The 22080-nt window shown below is 37.6% G+C and overlaps 1 protein-coding gene across 1 annotated transcript; it reads right to left on the bottom strand.

The window, feature by feature from the left end:
* Nucleotides 1–11695: 11695 nt before the first annotated feature.
* LOC107583524 (deleted in malignant brain tumors 1 protein-like) lies at nucleotides 11696–21008 on the bottom strand. The gene is made up of 17 exons (XM_016269766.1): nucleotides 20949–21008; nucleotides 20751–20777; nucleotides 20553–20585; nucleotides 20073–20217; nucleotides 19058–19242; nucleotides 17687–18070; nucleotides 17516–17602; nucleotides 16677–16821; nucleotides 16280–16464; nucleotides 15986–16130; nucleotides 15664–15848; nucleotides 13721–13871; nucleotides 13174–13385; nucleotides 12850–13025; nucleotides 12331–12722; nucleotides 11875–12119; nucleotides 11696–11787 (listed from the first exon to the last, which is right to left on the bottom strand). Exons 1-17 carry the CDS (start codon nucleotides 20995–20997, stop codon nucleotides 11777–11779), a joined length of 2757 nt encoding a protein of 918 aa, XP_016125252.1. The 5' UTR covers nucleotides 20998–21008; the 3' UTR covers nucleotides 11696–11776.
* Between the last annotated feature and the right edge of the window lie 1072 nt (nucleotides 21009–22080).

Genomic DNA, 22080 nt, shown 5'->3' on the forward strand with positions numbered 1-22080 from the left:
TGGCTGGAATTATGGCACATTGTAACGCTGGGTTGTGTTGAGCACTTGAGCTGTTGGCATTTTGCGAGCACAGAGGGGGGGCATCAGCTGAGCAAGCTAGTGAAACATTGCTGCACACATCCAAAAACGTATTTTAAATGCAAAATTGATTTTCGTGCGCTCTAAAGACTTTTTTCTTTGCGAAACGAACATTTTCTCCACAAACTCAGATCGCGCGCGTGCAAAATGCACTTTTGTGCGCTCAAAATATGATCTTTCGCGCGCAGAATTGTGGCAGAAATGTAAGCCCATAGGTTTGGAACAACATGAAGTTGAGTAAATCATTGCTTTAAATCTGTGTGACTTCGAGAGACCTCTGACCTTTGAGTTTGACTGGCCCCAGCGTCACAGTATTGGTGTGGTAGGTGCTGTGAAGGGATCTCTTGCGACGGAAGCGACAACCTTGCCGGCAGCGAGAGTTGTAATCATTATCGGGGCAGATGATTACCGTACACTGTGGAGTCCGGGGAAAAAAACGATGTTCCGTACAGAATGAAGAAGAAAAAAAAGGAGAACTGGACCTAGCGATCTGCCAGGACCTTGCTTGCTAATCTCCAAGTTTAGAGACATAGGATAAATGTTTGAGATCATTATTTAAATACATTGGAATCGAAAAGAATCGGAATCGATAAGCAGAATCGGAATCGGAATCGGAATTGATCAAATTCAAACGATACCCAACCCTATGCAGGAGGGAGCTAGCAGAGAGGAACAGATTTTACTCATGATGTCAGCAGTGTATGTTTTACGTACACATTGAGTCACTTGATTGATTAGTGTACACATTTAGTTAGAGGACTAATTACTGCCTTTACAAAATGTTGTTTAATTTTATTAGTGTCACTTAAAGTGGTCATGAACTTTGACATATAAGAGGTCATTGTACTATAAAAACATGCTGTAAGTTTCAAAACCTAAAACATTCTTGTTAGTCTAAAAACAGCTTATATTGAAGCCAATCTGCTAAAATGACAGCTTGTGGAATGTACGATTCTATGATGTAATAGTGTGGATAAGCACCGCTGGTCTATGCAAAAATCAAACTATAAACATGGCTCTGATTCTGAAGACAACAGGATGCTGTGCAGTGCCAAGTTGTGGAAAACACTGTCTTTGCATTGCCTTCCTTCTGATCCTAACAATATGAAAGAGTGGACGAAGTTTATTTTTAATGAAGATCCAGACCAAATTAGTAAGAACTGGGTCCTTTGTTAGTTTATTTTACAGCAGATTTGTTTACAAACCAGGCACAATTCGATGCGGGATTTTCATAAAGATTGAAACTAAAAGATGATGCTGTGCCGACTATATTGAATCCGACAGTAATGTGGCAACACACAAGTGTGAGTGACAGTTTTTATTACGTGGTCACTATTGCTTTGTCTGTTATTACAGATCGTTTGATATGAGTATTTATAGTATTGAACCTAAATCACTGCTGTGTCCATCTGCGAAGGATGTAGGCTAGGCTATCAAACATACGCAACTTTTAGCCAATCATAGCAATGGGCGTTTACTTTGTAGTAAAACAGAGCGTCCAGATGAGGGGGGTCAAAACAGGACAGAAAATATATAATTACTTCTAAATTACAATGTTTTTTGATGTAAAAATCTAATTAAATAACATTATAAGTGGACCTCAGAGAACAGTAAAAAATGAAAAAAAAGGCAGTTCACGACTCCTTTAAATTCAACTCACAGAATGCAAGTGTATCTGTCCAGTAAGTTGTTGCTGTTGTTGGTGTCGTTGTTGTTGAACAGTAGTCTGTGTAAAGAGAAGAGATAAAACTGAGGTAATGGCACAATTCTCCACTGATTCAGCAAAACCCATTTCATCACAAGAAATGTAATGACCCATGTGCTCACTACATTAAAGATTTGTATTTTTGTTTATATTGTATTTAAAATGGTCTGTCTGATCAAGAGGAACTCACAGTCATAATCATCACAACAGCTGCCATAGTAGTGACAGTCGTAGGTGCATGAGCAGATGCCAAAGTCATGTCCACAGTTATACATGCAGGAGGGAGCTAGCAGAGAGGAACAGATTGCACTGATGATGTCATCAGTGTATGTTTAATGTGCACATCATTGGGTCACTTGATTGATTAGTTTACATATTTAGTTAGAAGAGCGAAGCTGGACTAATTGCTGCCTTTACAAAGGTTACGTTCATTAGTGTCACTTAAATTCATCTCACAGAATTCAGGAGTAGTTGTTGCTGCTGTTTTTGTTGTTGTTGTTGTTGCTGCTGTTGTTGTTGGTGTTGGTGTTGTTGTTGTTGTTGATGAGCAGTAGTCTGTGTAAAGAGAAGAGATAAAACGGAGGTAATGGCACAATTCTCCATTGATTCAGCAAAACCCATTTCATCACAAGAAATGTAGTGACCCATGTGTGTATTTTTGTTTGTATTGGATTTAAAATTGTCTGTCTGATCAAGAGGAACTCACTGTCATAGTCAGGGCAACAGATGCCATAGTAATGAGGTGCAGGAGCAGATGCCGAAGTCGTGTCCGCAGTTATACATGCAGGAGGGGAAAATTAAGAAGAGAGAAAAACTCATATTAACTATGAGGCCATTAATACATATACGATTGCAAAAACCATCAATATGTGTGTGATGTACGACATCAAGGAACATCGGTCCCCTTCAACATTCAGGAAACAAGGGAAAGGTTTGAATCAGAAAGACAGACAGATAAGATGTAAGTGAACCTGTTGTAGTTGGCCAAGTTGTCGTTAGTGAGCAGTAACCTGGATAAAGGGAGGAGATAGAAAAGTATTGTTATCTTGTATTGTAAATTTAAAGCTACATATATAAACAAAAGAAAATTATTTTAATTACATTCTGGAAATTACAGACATGCTCAGTATGAGGGAGATTTTGTGTATAATGATTGATCTTGAAGTGTTTGATCAAGAGGATCTCACTTTTGTAGTCATAGCAACAGTTTCTTTTGTTCTGACAGGAGTCGTCACATGAGCAAGTGCCAAGGGAGTATCCACAGTTATTCCCGCATGAATTGGAATCTAACAAACAGAGAAATAGATTTGACACATTATTATAAGTAATGGGGAGCACAGTAATCTCCATCCCTGGTTCCAGACTGTTCCTCTTAAGAATTCTGCTTTCTCAATTGTTATATTAAAGTATTTCTTGAGGAAATATTAGGAAAAGAGAAATGCAATTCCATTTCCAAGTGATGCGTTAACATTGAAAAATGCATTAAAAAAATTCTCGCAAAAGGTGGCTTTACAAAAGCTTCCAAAAATACTACTGACAATATTCATGTGTATCTTTAAACATTGCAGTGCTGGGTGTAATGCATTACTAAGTCATTACTGTAATTAATTTCCAGTGAAAAAGTGAAATTTTTCTCTAATTACAGTTACTTCTTTAATTCAATATAAAACAATAGTGCATTAAATATCGAAATTTATCATCTAATGTTAAAATGTATGCTTATAATGTTACCTCCCTTTAAATGCTTCGGTCAATTCAAGAATAATTTTTTTATTCTTCTTATTCTTTATTTGAACGAATTAAAAGTGTAGTTTCATGTCTATCCTTATATTGTTCAACTGGTCGAGGTTTATATGGGATTTAGAAAGTAATAAGTAATACAATACTTTTTAGAGAGAGTAATTAATAACAATAATCTTTTTACACTGTTGAAGATGTAATTAATAGCTAGTAATTAATAACTTTTTTTAGAGTAACTTACCCAACACTGAAACATTGTTGTATATAAACTAGTCAGTAACTACACTGTTTTATGCCTTAAATAAAAGATCAGGTGTGTTTCTGATACAATAAAATAAGTGTTTCATTGGAGTCTTGCATTTGGGAATCTGCCTACACAGGCTGTGCTGTGTATTTTTGATTCGTAAAAAAGAAGTGGCTCCTTTTAGGAAGTTTAGGAATCAGACTACCTGGGTTGTACTGAATATTGTTGATTCAGTTAAAAGAGGTGGGTCATAAAAGTGGTTGATTTGGGAATCTGATTACACTGGTTAAGCCGTGTGTCTTTGATTCTCTAAAAAAAGAATGGGCTCATAAGAGTCATACACTAGGGAAATGAACTGAAATGGTCACTGAATGCATGTGGAAAAAGCATTGCCAGGATTGAACAGTTATTTTAAGAAATGAAATTAATTCTGATCAATTTCATTTAATTGCTTACCTACAAAGAACCAGTTTGCATGAAATCCTCTTCTTGATACACTACTATCGCTATAGAAAAGCACAGTCAGATCATTGTTGCTGGAGCTGTACTGTTTGTTTGTGTACGCCTGTATTTCTCCCAGTAAGGGGTAGAGTGTAGTAGGACAATCATATACTCTGGTGTAATCACAGCATTCTTCCAAACTAGCAAAAAAGAGAAGACAGAGTGAGAGAGGGAAAAATAGAGAGAAACAAATTCATGTTTTGTTACAGAATATTTAAAAACATACATGTTCACAAAATACTTTACAAAATAATACAAAATTATTTTCCTTAAGATGAAGTTTAATCTTTTTTTTTTAATTAAGAAATTCAATTACATTAATAAATTACTTTGCTAAAGATTTAGAGACACAAAAGTTAGAGATAATGGTAGATAATCAATGTTTCCTACAAAACATCAGTGAAGCTTAATAACACTGTTGTCGCCCCTGTGCTATGAATGGTCCACCGTGAGTTATCAGGGTAGTTACTAGGGTACTGAGGGCTGAAAAATTCACCCATCCACATGATGCTTCACATAGAGATAGAAAACAGAGAATTTCAAAAACACAAAATGGCATATTTTACTGTGTTGCTAATAGTGCATCACAGTGTTAAACATGTCACTTCCTATTGACAGTAGGTGGCGCTATGACTAAAACTGAATCTTTGCATGTACTCTCATCAAACATGTTAAGTTTCGGGCAGACTGGACACTGCATGCCTGAGTTACATCAACTTCCTGTTTCATTGCATTAATAGCATGCTTTAGCAAATTAGCTAAGTGTTGCTAGAATGCTTTACCATGTTTGTAGCATGTTGCTAGCCTATTTAATGCTGCGTTCAAGTCCTCCTGGGACGTTCATACTTACGAGTTGACAAGTCGAAATTATGACGTCAGGTCAAGTCAGTTTAGTCGGCACAAGATGGCGGTGTACCTTCTTTTAATAAATTACAAGAAAATACAACAGGGTCTGCATTTTTTACTTGGATTTCAGCTGCATAACAAGAACATGACCAATTTAAGTTTATAGGACAACTAAACTATAAATTTAAACAAAAATTCACCGTCAACTACAGACGTTGTATCCATCGATTCCGCCATGTTTCTCATTGGCACGCCTCCAACTCGGAAACTCGGGGCTTAAAGAAAATTTTGAGTTTCCCACTCATAAAAAGACTTTGTGGTGGCGTTCATGTGCGTTCAACTCGTAAATACGATCTATCCGACATGACTTAAACGCACCATAACACTTGATGAAACTTTGTAGTATATTTGAAGAGTTCAGATGCAAAAGCTTCTAAGTGCCAGCTGAAATGTTCTTCTAAAATTAGCATTTTTATCAGGCTCCTATGTTTAGGTTCAGTAATTTCACTTTAATGGCAATGTATATGGCCTTTTCTATGCCATTAAAGTGAAATAAATGAACATAAATATAGGAGCCTGATAAAAATGCTCATTTTAGATGAAAATTTCAGATGGCACTTAGAGGCTTTTGCATCTGAACTCTTCATTTCTAGAAGTCCATTATGGTGTTAAACATGTCACTTACTGTTGCCAGCAGGTGGCGCTATGACTATAACTGAATATTGGCATGTAGATGTGTTCAGGCCAGGACTCTTATCAAACTTGTTAATTTAGGGGCAGATTTGACATTGCATGCATGAGTTACAGCAACTTCCTGTTTCACTGCATTAATAGCATGCTTTAGCACTTTGCTAAGTGTTGCTAGCATGTTTTAGTATGTTTCTAGCACATTGCCAGCCTATTTAACACTTGCTGACGCTTTTTTAAATGTTGCTAGGAGTCCATAACAGTGTTAAACATGTCACTTCCTGTTGCCAGCAGGTAGCACTATGACTATAACTGAATATGGGCATGGATATGTGTTCAGGACATAACACCTATCAAACCTGTGAAGTTTGGGGCAGATCGGACATTGCTTGCCTGAGTTACAGCAACTTCCTGTTTCACTGCATTAATAGCATGCTTTAGCACTTTGCTAAGTGTTGCTAGCATGTTTTAGTATGTTTCTAGCACATTGCCAGCCTATTTAACACTTGCTGACGCTTTTTTAAATGTTGCTAGGAGTCCATAACAGTGTTAACCATGTCACTTCCTGTTGCCAGCAGGTAGCACTATGACTATAACTGAATATGGGCATGGATATGTGTTCAGGACATAACACCTATCAAACCTGTGAAGTTTGGGGCAGATCGGACATTGCTTGCCTGAGTTACAGCAACTTCCTGTTTCACTGCATTAATAGCATGCTTTAGCACTTTGCTAAGTGTTGCTAGCATGTTTTAGTATGTTTCTAGCACATTGCCAGCCTATTTAACACTTGCTGACGCTTTTTTAAATGTTGCTAGGAGTCCATAACAGTGTTAACCATGTCACTTCCTGTTGCCAGCAGGTAGCACTATGACTATAACTGAATATGGGCATGGATATGTGTTCAGGACATAACACCTATCAAACCTGTGAAGTTTGGGGCAGATCGGACATTGCTTGCCTGAGTTACAGCAACTTCCTGTTTCACTGCATTAATAGCATGCTTTAGCACTTTGCTAAGTGTTGCTAGCATGTTTTAGTATGTTTCTAGCACATTGCCAGCCTATTTAACACTTGCTGACGCTTTTTTAAATGTTGCTAGGAGTCCATAACAGTGTTAACCATGTCACTTCCTGTTGCCAGCAGGTAGCACTATGACTATAACTGAATATGGGCATGGATATGTGTTCAGGACATAACACCTATCAAACCTGTGAAGTTTGGGGCAGATCGGACATTGCTTGCCTGAGTTACAGCAACTTCCTGTTTCACTGCATTAATAGCATGCTTTAGCACTTTGCTAAGTGTTGCTAGCATGTTTTAGTATGTTTCTAGCACATTGCCAGCCTATTTAACACTTGCTGACGCTTTTTTAAATGTTGCTAGGAGTCCATAACAGTGTTAACCATGTCACTTCCTGTTGCCAGCAGGTAGCACTATGACTATAACTGAATATGGGCATGGATATGTGTTCAGGACATAACACCTATCAAACCTGTGAAGTTTGGGGCAGATCGGACATTGCTTGCCTGAGTTACAGCAACTTCCTGTTTCACTGCATTAATAGCATGCTTTAGCACTTTGCTAAGTGTTGCTAGCATGTTTTAGTATGTTTCTAGCACATTGCCAGCCTATTTAACACTTGCTGACGCTTTTTTAAATGTTGCTAGGAGTCCATAACAGTGTTAACCATGTCACTTCCTGTTGCCAGCAGGTAGCACTATGACTATAACTGAATATGGGCATGGATATGTGTTCAGGACATAACACCTATCAAACCTGTGAAGTTTGGGGCAGATCGGACATTGCTTGCCTGAGTTACAGCAACTTCCTGTTTCACTGCATTAATAGCATGCTTTAGCACTTTGCTAAGTGTTGCTAGCATGTTTTAGTATGTTTCTAGCACATTGCCAGCCTATTTAACACTTGCTGACGCTTTTTTAAATGTTGCTAGGAGTCCATAACAGTGTTAACCATGTCACTTCCTGTTGCCAGCAGGTAGCACTATGACTATAACTGAATATGGGCATGGATATGTGTTCAGGACATAACACCTATCAAACCTGTGAAGTTTGGGGCAGATCGGACATTGCTTGCCTGAGTTACAGCAACTTCCTGTTTCACTGCATTAATAGCATGCTTTAGCACTTTGCTAAGTGTTGCTAGCATGTTTTAGTATGTTTCTAGCACATTGCCAGCCTATTTAACACTTGCTGACGCTTTTTTAAATGTTGCTAGGAGTCCATAACAGTGTTAACCATGTCACTTCCTGTTGCCAGCAGGTAGCACTATGACTATAACTGAATATGGGCATGGATATGTGTTCAGGACATAACACCTATCAAACCTGTGAAGTTTGGGGCAGATCGGACATTGCTTGCCTGAGTTACAGCAACTTCCTGTTTCACTGCATTAATAGCATGCTTTAGCACTTTGCTAAGTGTTGCTAGCATGTTTTAGTATGTTTCTAGCACATTGCCAGCCTATTTAACACTTGCTGACGCTTTTTTAAATGTTGCTAGGAGTCCATAACAGTGTTAACCATGTCACTTCCTGTTGCCAGCAGGTAGCACTATGACTATAACTGAATATGGGCATGGATATGTGTTCAGGACATAACACCTATCAAACCTGTGAAGTTTGGGGCAGATCGGACATTGCTTGCCTGAGTTACAGCAACTTCCTGTTTCACTGCATTAATAGCATGCTTTAGCACTTTGCTAAGTGTTGCTAGCATGTTTTAGTATGTTTCTAGCACATTGCCAGCCTATTTAACACTTGCTGACGCTTTTTTAAATGTTGCTAGGAGTCCATAACAGTGTTAACCATGTCACTTCCTGTTGCCAGCAGGTAGCACTATGACTATAACTGAATATGGGCATGGATATGTGTTCAGGACATAACACCTATCAAACCTGTGAAGTTTGGGGCAGATCGGACATTGCTTGCCTGAGTTACAGCAACTTCCTGTTTCACTGCATTAATAGCATGCTTTAGCACTTTGCTAAGTGTTGCTAGCATGTTTTAGTATGTTTCTAGCACATTGCCAGCCTATTTAACACTTGCTGACGCTTTTTTAAATGTTGCTAGGAGTCCATAACAGTGTTAACCATGTCACTTCCTGTTGCCAGCAGGTAGCACTATGACTATAACTGAATATGGGCATGGATATGTGTTCAGGACATAACACCTATCAAACCTGTGAAGTTTGGGGCAGATCGGACATTGCTTGCCTGAGTTACAGCAACTTCCTGTTTCACTGCATTAATAGCATGCTTTAGCACTTTGCTAAGTGTTGCTAGCATGTTTTAGTATGTTTCTAGCACATTGCCAGCCTATTTAACACTTGCTGACGCTTTTTTAAATGTTGCTAGGAGTCCATAACAGTGTTAACCATGTCACTTCCTGTTGCCAGCAGGTAGCACTATGACTATAACTGAATATGGGCATGGATATGTGTTCAGGACATAACACCTATCAAACCTGTGAAGTTTGGGGCAGATCGGACATTGCTTGCCTGAGTTACAGCAACTTCCTGTTTCACTGCATTAATAGCATGCTTTAGCACTTTGCTAAGTGTTGCTAGCATGTTTTAGTATGTTTCTAGCACATTGCCAGCCTATTTAACACTTGCTGACGCTTTTTTAAATGTTGCTAGGAGTCCATAACAGTGTTAACCATGTCACTTCCTGTTGCCAGCAGGTAGCACTATGACTATAACTGAATATGGGCATGGATATGTGTTCAGGACATAACACCTATCAAACCTGTGAAGTTTGGGGCAGATCGGACATTGCTTGCCTGAGTTACAGCAACTTCCTGTTTCACTGCATTAATAGCATGCTTTAGCACTTTGCTAAGTGTTGCTAGCATGTTTTAGTATGTTTCTAGCACATTGCCAGCCTATTTAACACTTGCTGACGCTTTTTTAAATGTTGCTAGGAGTCCATAACAGTGTTAACCATGTCACTTCCTGTTGCCAGCAGGTAGCACTATGACTATAACTGAATATGGGCATGGATATGTGTTCAGGACATAACACCTATCAAACCTGTGAAGTTTGGGGCAGATCGGACATTGCTTGCCTGAGTTACAGCAACTTCCTGTTTCACTGCATTAATAGCATGCTTTAGCACTTTGCTAAGTGTTGCTAGCATGTTTTAGTATGTTTCTAGCACATTGCCAGCCTATTTAACACTTGCTGACGCTTTTTTAAATGTTGCTAGGAGTCCATAACAGTGTTAACCATGTCACTTCCTGTTGCCAGCAGGTAGCACTATGACTATAACTGAATATGGGCATGGATATGTGTTCAGGACATAACACCTATCAAACCTGTGAAGTTTGGGGCAGATCGGACATTGCTTGCCTGAGTTACAGCAACTTCCTGTTTCACTGCATTAATAGCATGCTTTAGCACTTTGCTAAGTGTTGCTAGCATGTTTTAGTATGTTTCTAGCACATTGCCAGCCTATTTAACACTTGCTGACGCTTTTTTAAATGTTGCTAGGAGTCCATAACAGTGTTAACCATGTCACTTCCTGTTGCCAGCAGGTAGCACTATGACTATAACTGAATATGGGCATGGATATGTGTTCAGGACATAACACCTATCAAACCTGTGAAGTTTGGGGCAGATCGGACATTGCTTGCCTGAGTTACAGCAACTTCCTGTTTCACTGCATTAATAGCATGCTTTAGCACTTTGCTAAGTGTTGCTAGCATGTTTTAGTATGTTTCTAGCACATTGCCAGCCTATTTAACACTTGCTGACGCTTTTTTAAATGTTGCTAGGAGTCCATAACAGTGTTAACCATGTCACTTCCTGTTGCCAGCAGGTAGCACTATGACTATAACTGAATATGGGCATGGATATGTGTTCAGGACATAACACCTATCAAACCTGTGAAGTTTGGGGCAGATCGGACATTGCTTGCCTGAGTTACAGCAACTTCCTGTTTCACTGCATTAATAGCATGCTTTAGCACTTTGCTAAGTGTTGCTAGCATGTTTTAGTATGTTTCTAGCACATTGCCAGCCTATTTAACACTTGCTGACGCTTTTTTAAATGTTGCTAGGAGTCCATAACAGTGTTAAACATGTCACTTCCTGTTGCCAGCAGGTAGCACTATGACTATAACTGAATATGGGCATGGATATGTGTTCAGGACATAACACCTATCAAACCTGTGAAGTTTGGGGCAGATCGGACATTGCTTGCCTGAGTTACAGCAACTTCCTGTTTCATGGCGAAACATCAAACTTTGTCAGGCCACCAGGGACACGCCCTTTGACGAAAACTCAAGATCTTCGAAATTTAGCATCGCAAAGGCCTTATAATTACACTCAGCATATTTGAAGATGATCCGATTAAAAATGTAGGAGGAGTTCGTTAAAGTACGAGGCCTGAAAATGGTAAAAACTGCACAAAAATCATACAGGAAATTCTAAATAATGGACTTCCTGTTGTGTTTTGGATTTTGAACCTGTGGACTTTTTTGTAGGTATTGGTGTGTTACATGTGTGTACCGAGTTTCGTACACGTACGTGAAACGTAGCTCGAGGGGCACTTAGTTGAAATTTTATGGGTGGCGCTATAGAGCCATTTTGCCACGCCCAATTCTGAAAACTATATCAGATGTACATTTTCGCCAAATCTGATGAGTGTACAAAGTTTCATGAGTTTTCGAGCATGTTTAGGCCCCCAAAAATGCGATTCACTTTGGAGAAGAAGCGGAAGAATAATAACAACGGAGCAATTCCAATAGGGTCCTCACACCATCGGTGCTCGGGCCCTAATAAACCATTGAAGATACCAGTGACCAGAACAGCTTTTTAGATATGCTTTATTGAATTGCAAAAATTTAATTTGTATTTAGATTAATTTGCTGGGTGGTTAATAAAGATTGATCAATAGTAATGAATAAGGTTATGATTGAGATGATCACTTCATTCCTTTGACGTTTCAGACTCCTTCACACAATGCCTGGAATGACAGTGAATGGACATTTATTAGAAAAGCCTTAGTATTAATACAATTCATTTGAAATGATACCCGTTAATGGCCTCTGACCTTTGAGTTTGATTGGTCCCAGTGTCACAGTATTGGTGTGGTAGGTGCTGTGAAGGGATCTCTTGCGACGGAAGCGACAGCCTTGCCGGCAGCGAGAGTTGTAATCATTATCGGGGCAGATGATCACCTTACACTGCAGGAACACATAGGCATGAGTCCGGAGGAACTTGAAAGCTCGGAAACTGAACTGAGCATAGTAGTGTTCACCACTGGTGTAGGAATAATATGTGTTGTCTCTGGGACATCTACAAAAGACAAAAGAAGAGAAATACAATTTGGATACAGTTTGAACTACAGTCAAACTCAGACACTGAGTTTATTTCACTATTAGTTCAAATGAGTACAAGAACATATTTAGACAGGGAGCAACACTAATGCTATCTACTCATCCCAAATTATTCTACTGTCACATATGATATGATGTTGGAGTCACATTTAAGAAAGAAAAGGTCTCACCCGTTACGGAGCAGGTCATAGGAGCGATCTTTGAAGTCACTGGAATTTGGAGACGCTACACAAGTGTCCAGGAAGAGATCCAGACTGTTGTCAGGCCTGTTTAGCTCGACCTGAACATACAGAAGCTGATTCAAGTTCACCTCGTATGGAGAGTCATAAATTTCCTGGTGGAAGCTGCTGGAGGTGTAGAAGGCTATGCTGGCACTAAAGCGGCCCGTTCCTGTGATGTTGGCATTGATGTTCTCCCTGGCCTTGTAGAATATCTGCACCATGGTGTCCGGCTCCATTCGGCAGCCCACGTGTAGCAGGAACTGTGACTGACGAGTAATTTCACCCGACTGAGACTGAGAGGCCCGCACATTGTTGGTGTAGGACACATAACCATTCATCATCTAGAAAAGAGAGAGAGTGAGCGATGTTGTCAAAACATGGTAATTTTTAATTTTGGCAAAAGAAGAGATGCCACCCTTAAAATCAGCACTAGAGCCATGCAGGAACTGGTACAAATGTAGGTCATACCTCTTTGGCGGTCCCACATGTGTCAAGTGGGAAGCTGAACACAACCTCAGTACTGCTAATGTTGGGTCTGCAAAGATGGTCATCTACATAAAGGTCATTTCCACTCAACCCGAGTGAGTTCAGGTAAGACCTCTGAATGACAATGACCATGTTGTCTGAGGAACAATCCACATGACCTGCAGAGCAAAGAATTTCATTCCCTCAATGTAATTTTGTGCATTTAAAGTATTTATTTAAATTTAGAAAACAAAGGTGTTGAAAGTTTTAATAATTACAGCTGTCTGAAAGTGATTATATTTTTAAAATGATTTCACAAGGAATTACCTTCATCTGCAGTCAGAGAGCTTGTAAAAAGGGCCTTGAAACCATGGCTGACACCAGAGTAGTCGCTCCTGAAGACAACAGTCAAGTATCGTGAAGAAGAGTGAAACACCTGGGGTGTGGTGTCATTGAAGCAGACCTTTCCCAGCTGTGGATGACCAGTGGAAGAGCCGTCGTATACTGTGATGTAGTCACAGTTACAGCAGCGCTCCAATCTGAAAGAAACAGTCAGAATTGTACCTGATTCAGAAAAGATGAACTTTTTAAGCCACTCTAGAATTCAATGAGCCATTTGGAATTGGTTTTTAATGGTACTGCATAAATAATAAACTGTAAAAGAATCCCTCAATAATCACACTACTCGTACAAATACAAAAAACAATTTTTAGTAATAATTGTATTAATTACATTAAATTATATATTAAATAAACTATGGTATTAGATTAAATGATAAATTATAGTGTCTATAAATGTGATGTTTCATCAGCTTAGCAAATAGCAAATATTATTCGACCAGCATTGCACCAGTCACCACTGATGTCTCACTTACTGCACATCAGCAAATGTCAGGAAGATCCTCTGTCCTTGCTGAGCAGAGAGATACCACACACAGTAGGCATTGTCATGGTAATAGCTGGGGTAGTTTGGACTGGAAAACAGCCCAGAACCATACAGGTGTCCTCCACACTCGGGGTGAGAAACTGGAGATCACAATGCCCCAAAATGCATGAGATAACAAGAATAGTGTCCAGACATGTGGGAAAAGTGGAGAAAAAGGCCACAATTTTCCAATTTTACACAATGGATGCTATTGATCAATGGTGAAAATTTAATATTCTAGCACTTACATGTGCTCACAAAAAATATGCCTTGCACGTGTTTGAATAACCATATTTGTTAATTTGTCGTGTTGATATTTTATATTTAATAAACCTTTTATAGAATAAATAGTAAAAAGTGTAAACATTTTTAAACATACTTTTGAGTTATTTTTTATTATACATACTGACAAAATTAAAGGGGTCATATGACGTTGCTAAAAAGAACATTATTTTGTGTATTTGGTGTAATGAAATGTGTTAAGGTTAAAAAAACACATTATTTTCCATATAATGTACATTATTGTTTCTCCTCTATGCCCCGCCTTTCTGAAACGCGTCGATTTTTACAAAGCTCATTGTTCTAAAAAAGCGAGGTGTGCTCTGATTGGCCAGCTATCCAGTGCATTGTGATTGGCCGAATGCCTCAAGCGTGTGACGGAAATGTTACGCCCCTTAGCATACTGTGATGCCGTCTCCCAGCAGGACGAGAGAAAACCAATAAAACCCATTACAAATGAGGCATTTGTTGCATCCAGTGGGGACATAATTACTGATTATAATGACTTATACTGTCTTTTTATGCGTTGCGTTACATCGCGCCGCGTAAACATAAAACCATGTCTGCATTTGTGATCGAAGAAACAACAAACAACAAGCCTACTCTACACTGCTCAAAACTCGCGTTTGAATCAGTGAAACAGTGGCAAATTATTAAAATATAAGAAATGTACTTACATGCTGTTAGTCAGAAGCGCCAGACTGTCCTTGCAAAGTTGGAACTGCCCAACTTTATAGAAATCGCCTTTGTGCCACAGACGCATTGTAGGCTACTGGTTCAGGAAACCGTCCTCATCCTCCATAATATGTGCAGCACACATCTGAATATTTGGGTTGAACTTTTCTGGAACAGTGCTGCAAATACAACTTAACCACTGATTTCTAGTTGCGTTCCCTTTTGGAAGGCCAAACAAAGTAGTTTCGCTTTCACAACAAAACACACAGCGACTCCACAACATGGTAGCGGTGGCAACAGCAAGAATTAAAGTTACGCTTTCTTTCTTTGTGTGAACATTTGGGTGGTGTTCTGCAAATCTTCCCACATCGGTGACGTAGCTTTGTGGGGGCGTGTTAGAACGAGCCGTTTTAGGTAGGAGTGGTTGACTCTTAACTTTTACAAAGTATATCTCTTTGGATTTGAGACTTTAGTCTTTGCAACTTTACAGATCTTCTTTATGCACCAAGAGCTTGTAACACTCCAAAGAGAAAGGAAAAATTGAAATCGCATCATATGACCCCTTTAATGTTTCTTTACATGTTTTCATAAGAGTATCCAATTAGTAAATTATTATACAATAAAAATTCATTTTTTACGCTTTTGACTCAAAAAACCCAGCTCATAAAAGTGATTTATGTGGAAGTTTACACTGGTCCCTGTACGTTTCCTGCTGCAGATTCAGCTGTGATCACCACTGAATAATAGTGCAGGAAACTGACAATGTACAGTAGTTTAGTTCCATTCTCATCAGTGAAAGAATACAGTATTTAAAAAAATTTTAACTCTGAATATCTAATTTCCCAAAAAGAATGAATAGCAAGTTGCCATAGCAAACTAGGAAAGATTGAAATTCATAGTATCATAGATCAAGTTCTGTTCATGCTTTTAAACACATACCTACAAAGACCCAGTTTGCGTGAAATCCTCTACGTGTTACACTACTGTCACTGTAGAAAATCACAGTCAGATCATTGTTGCTGGATTTGAAAGACTGGTTCCTGTAATCCTTTATTTCTCCCAGTAAGGGGTGGAGGGTAGACGGACCATCATATACTTTGATGTAATCACAACATGTTTCCAAACTATTAAGCACAGAGCAGAGAGAAACTATATTATCCACATTATTATTATGTAGCAATGATGTCTTGGAAAAGGGAAATCTGAAAGTTTCACTAGAGAGTCTCAGTTACAAAATTAGAAAATTCATATAGTGCCCTACGCAACATCGGTGAAGGTCAGTGACACTGTCATGTTCCCTGTGCAATGAATGGTCCATCTGCAATATGAGTTATCAGGGTAGTTATTAGGGTACCGAGGACTGGACAAGTCACCCATCCAGTCTGTCATATAGCCACCACATGATTCTGCAGATAGAGATGGAAGATAGAAAACAGAATAAAAAGCCAGTCACAACTGAAATTATGAGAGAACGACTAGATAATTTGACATAGCACAGTGGGAGAGTTTGAAATTCATAATATCACAGTTCTGTATATATCTTTCAAACACATACCTACAAAGAGCCAGGTTGCATGAAATCCTTTACTTGTTATACTGTGATCACTGTAGAAAAACACAGTCAGATCATTGTTGCTGGATTTGAAAGACTGGTTCCTGTACTCCTTTATTTCTCCCAGTAAGGGGTGGAGGGTAGAAGGACCATCATATACTTTGATGTAATCACAGCATGTTTCCAAACTAGAAAACAGAAAGATGTGCAAATGTATGCTTTTTCAATCATATATTTCATCCAAGAATATTTAAATACATACATTATTTAGAAAATACTTCACAAAAAGTTTTAGCAATTTTTACTTGCTTGAATGAATGTTTTATTCAGTAAATCAAAATAATTTCCTTTGACTGTGTAAATGATCTAGAGACAAAAAAGCATAATGAAAGTGTCCTACTCGACATCAGTGAAGATCAATGACACAGTTGCGTTCCCTGTGCTATGAATGGTCCAGTTGCATTGTGCATTATTAGGGTAGTTATTAGGGTACCGGGGACTGAATAATTCACCCCTCCAATCTGTCATATAGCCACCACATGGTTCTTCACATAAACATGGAAAATAAGAATACAAATACTTAAGAACATCAGATAATCCGTGAATTAAAGTATTCCAATCTCTCTAGCATAATAAAAATAATCTTATTTTTTAAATTAATTGTCCAATTAAAAATGACGAAAAGCTCAATTTGCTTAATTTGCTGTTTGTATAGGATTTGTTCATGTTTTAAAATAATTTAATACTAGCTATTAGCAGAGTTAATAATATTCTCAGAGGAATGTGAAGACAGAATAACTACAGAATATGTTTTTAGTACTCTGGTTCAGTTTAGATTGATGAAATGTTTTTTTTTTTTTTTAAATCCATGATTACAGAGTCAATTGCGAGAACAATTGTTTTGTACACTGTAATAGATTTAACATAATAAACAGTTATCAAAATATTTTAAAATGCTTTCTTCTCAAATAACATTTGATGTCCTTGTCTTTATTTATGTGGTGAAAGGCTGTGTAATGAGTGATATGACTACATTATGCCTTTACTGTCAATCTTGTCTGAATTTCCTCTAGGTTTAAAGTTATTTGTTAGAAACAGTTTTTCTTTGCAAAAACTTTTCATTTAAATAGCTAATAAAATATTTCAGCTCACATCGGTATTTTCTGTCTGATTAATTACTTATGTGGCAAGTAGCCTTGTAATAAGTGAAATCATGTAAAACAAACAAACCAAAAAAACTTTCAGACTCTAAGCAGCACATAACATTACCAGATGAATTGGTCTCTGGTGTGATTGTTGTATAGGTGGTGTTGATGTTCCCAACATCTGAAGTAAAAAATATAATGAATAATTGTTAATAAAAAGACACCCAAATGTAGATGTATGAAGGTCACATGTAAATATGATTACCTGCACAGTATGCCAAAGAACAGATACTTGGCCTAACAAATTCATAGACATAATAATTGCCTGGGCAGGCTTTCACTCTAATGGGAGTAGTACTGTAATAGCAGCAGTTATTGTGCCAGTGACCACAGACACCTCGGGTTACCACTCCATCCTCGACTTCTGGGTGTCCTCCGTTTAACCACAGTGGGACATGAGTGCCACATTTGTACTTATCAATACACGTGTCTGGCATCTGGACACTCTGGCCATGAATGAAGAGACGATACCAGCCAGACCAATTCACATTCTGGTCACACATTAAGACCGAGTCATTCTGATAGTCAGTGGCTCTCCAAGGATCGTCCAGTACAGTGTAACTGTAGCAGGGATCATCTGATGAAGCCTCTGTGTACTCATTCAAATAATCATTGAAAAAGAAAATGAAAGTGTTGCTGAACTAGTGTTGCAAGTATCTTCACAATCAGACACATTATAATCAGTATGCGTATTTAGTCTCAGGTATTACATACTACTCTACTGTGGATTGAAATGTTTGAAATCATATAATTTTAATGAAAGTGGAGGATGTCTTTACAGGTGGGAATGTGAATTGTGAAGTATTCAGAGATTCTGGTTCTGGGTCTGGTTTCATTAAACAATTCTAGTTTTAAAATGGTTCTTTTAAGGAAGAAATATTTGTTGAAAAAAAAAGAAACTTCACTGACAATTTATAAACTAATTTTGATAAGTAAAAAGGTGTAAATTCACAGACTTTTTAAAGACTATTTTTTATAAAATACTACTGACAAAATTAATGTTTTTTTTACATGTCATATGAATATCCAATTAGCAACTACACTAATTTAAGTAATTACATTAAGTAATACATAACAGCAAATTCTATGTTATACTCTATGTTGTTTATGTTGTATCTACTAAAAATAGCCATCTCATAAAAGTGATTCATGTCAAAATCGTTTGTACTGAATTGATAGTGCTGTGTGATTTAGATTTATTTATTTTTTAAGTGTGTCTCATAAGAATCATTACGTTGAAATCAGATTGCGCTGGTCTTGCTGTATGTTTCTGATTCACTAAAAGTACATCTGTTTGGGAATCAGACTACACTGGTCACTGTACGTTTCCTGCTGCAGAATCAGCTGTGATATTACATCCCCACTGAATAATAGTGTAGGAAACTGACAATGTGCAGTATTTTAGTTCAATCCTTATTGGTGGAAGAATACAGCATTTTTAGAAAAGGAACTCTGAATATCTTGTTTCCCAACCATAATTTACAAAGAATGAATAGCAAGTTGCCATAGCAAACTAGGAAAGATTGAAATTCATAGTATCATAGATCAAGTCCTGTTCATGCTTTTAAACACATACCTACAAAGACCCAGTTTGCGTGAAATCCTCTACGTGTTACACTACTGTCACTGTAGAAAATCACAGTCAGATCATTGTTGCTGGATTTGAAAGACTGGTTCCTGTAATCCTGTATTTCTCCCAGTAAGGGGTGGAGGGTAGAAGCACCATCATATACTTTGATGTAATCACAGCATGTTTCCAAACTATTAAGCACAGAGCAGAGAGAAACCATATTGTCCACATTAATATTATGTAGCAATGATTTCTTGAAAAAAAAAAAAATCAGAAAATTTCACTAGAAAGTTTCAGTTACAAAATTTGAAAATTCAAATAGTGCCCTACGCGACATCGGTGAAGGTCAGTGACACTGTCATGTTCCCTGTGCTATGAATGGTCCATCTGCAATATGAGTTATCAGGGTAGTTATTAGGGTACCGAGGACTGGACAAATCACCCATCCAGTCTGTCATATAGCCACCACATGATTCTGCAGATAGAGATGGAAGATGGAAAACAGAATAAAAAGCCAGTCACAACTGAAATTATGAGAGAACGACTAGATAATTTGACATAGCACAGTGGGAGAGTTTGAAATTCATAATATCACAGTTCTGTATATCTCTTTCAAACACATACCTACAAAGAGCCAGGTTGCATGAAATCCTTTACTTGTTATACTGTGATCACTGTAGAAAAACACAGTCAGATCATTGTTGCTGGATTTGAAAGACTGGTTCCTGTACTCCTTTATTTCTCCCAGTAAGGGGTGGAGGGTAGAAGGACCATCATATACTTTGATGTAATCACAGCATGTTTCCAAACTAGAAAGCAGAAAGATGTGCAAATGTATGCTTTTTCAATCATATATTTCATCCAAGAATATTTAAATACATACATTATTTACAAAATACTTCACAAAAAGTTTTAGCAATTTTTACTTGCTTGAATGAATGTTTTATTCAGTAAATCAAAATAATTTCCTTTGACTGTGTAAATGATCTAGAGACAAAAAAGCATAGTGAAAGTGTCCTACACGACATCGGTGAAGATCAATGACACAGTTGCGTTCCCTGTGCTATGAATGGTCCAGTTGCATTGCGCATTATTAGGGTAGTTATTAGGGTACCGGGGACTGAATAATTCACCCCTCCAATCTGTCATATAGCCACCACATGGTTCTTCACATAAACATGGAAAATAAGAATAAAAATACTTAAGAACATCAGATAATCCGTGAATTAACGTATTCCAATCTCTCTAGCATAATAAAATAATCTTATTTTGAATATTATTTGTCCAATTATAAATTATAAAATGCTCAATTTGCTTAATCCTCTTTTTGTAGCAAACAGGAATGCAATAACACCATTTTTCCCATCTATTGCCAGCTAATAATATTCTCTGATGAGTCTGAAGACTGAATAACTACAGTATATATTTTTAGTACTCTGGTTTAATGCTCCTCCCAGACAGACAGGCAGATGTACGGATGGATAGATAGACAGATACATACCTGAAAAACCTTCAGTGAAATGCAGCCAGCTATCTATAAAAACAAAATAAATACATCATGCAAACTGATGTTTCCACATTATATAAAAGTATGCATCATTTGTAAGTCGCTTTGGATAAAAGTGTCTGCTAAATGACTAAATGTAAATGTAATTAAAACAGCCATGTTTTACACTATATAATGTTAAATGATATTTACCTGTTGTCCATGACCCAATGGTTTTTGCTGTAATATGAAATAAAGACATAACACTTAATATAACATAATGCTTGTCTTTCTGTACAGTATGTACAATAAATGTTTAATTTATGCACATATGATGCTCAAGCTAGCAGCTGTTTTTCATACATTGGACAATCAGTACCATATACAATCTTCAGTGAATAATAATCTTACCTTGAAAGGCAGTTAGAAGCAGACAGAAAATGAGAGTCAGAGCTTCCATCTTTCTCTTCTGATCAATATTTTCTTTCAACCATCATTTATACACTCAAAACCACAAGGAGGATTTCCTTATTACACATTAATATCCTGGTGCCTTTGATGGAAACATCAATAGAGCAGCATAATCGTGGAAAAGACACAGCTGAATACTAAGCAACTTTTATTACTCTATATTGATTTATAGATATTTCTGTTGACACAAAGTTTGAGATTATGGAGTGATTATGTTAAAGATGTTAAAGATTAGTTAAAGACTATTGAAAGAGAACTGAACTGAGCTGGACAATGACATCACTGAATTAATGATGAACTGCCTTTACCTGAAAAATTGACTTACTATTGTTCTCTTTTTAGAGCTGATTTATAGCAGAATTGAATTTTGTTTTCATTATTGCCACACCATTTTTCTGTTTACCACTGTAAAGCTGCTTTGACAAAATCTGTATTGTATGAAGATCTATATAAATAAAGGTGACTTGACTTAACTTGACACACAACCTAAAATATATTTTAGCCTACACATAATGTTGTCATTTTCAGGTCTTCAAGGAAGAGAAGATGAAGATCTTTGTGGCAACCTTTTAATCAAAATAAATACAACAATCCAGAAAGCACAAGAGCAATAAAGAGCAGCATAACAGCTTACATTAACTCAAGACAATACCAAACAATGAACAGAAATGAACTCAGGGCTTAAATACACAGGGAACAATGAAGAGGTGCAACAGAACATAATCTGTAACCATACAAACAAATGAGTGGTGGGAAAATGGGAACAAAGGAAACTATGTCAATCTAAACACAGGAACAAGGAACTAAAAACACACTAGAACCATGGCTTTATTATGGGGTCTGTTCCCCCTTAATGGAAATCACGTTCTGGGGTCTAGTGCCTTGTGCTTGTGTCCGGTAGGCCCGTGCATTAATCCGACACTGACTAAAACTAAACCAAAATAGATCATACATGTGACAAATGTACACATACTTTCAGTTTTGACTGCAATCTTAAGGCCCAAGATCTTGCTGAAGTTGGTTGATGAGAAAGAACCAGTTTTGAGTCAGAGAATCTTGATTGAAATGGAAA

Source organism: Sinocyclocheilus grahami, unplaced genomic scaffold (assembly GCF_001515645.1).
Source record: "Sinocyclocheilus grahami isolate Dianchi unplaced genomic scaffold, SAMN03320097.WGS_v1.1 scaffold54.1, whole genome shotgun sequence".
Taxonomy (NCBI): Eukaryota; Metazoa; Chordata; class Actinopteri; order Cypriniformes; family Cyprinidae; genus Sinocyclocheilus; species Sinocyclocheilus grahami.

Bases quoted from the DNA above. Each gene is read 5' to 3' on its own strand.
- LOC107583524 (XM_016269766.1), bottom strand. From the start codon at position 20,997: ATGGAAGCTCTGACTCTCATTTTCTGTCTGCTTCTAACTGCCTTTCAA. The intron at 16,465-16,676 runs GTAGGACACTTT...TCTGTTTTCTAG, and splicing joins TTGATCTTCACTGATGTCGA to TTTGGAAACATGCTGTGATT. The intron at 13,872-15,663 runs GTATGTGTTTAA...TGTGATCTCCAG, and splicing joins CGCAAACTGGGTCTTTGTAG to TTTCTCACCCCGAGTGTGGA.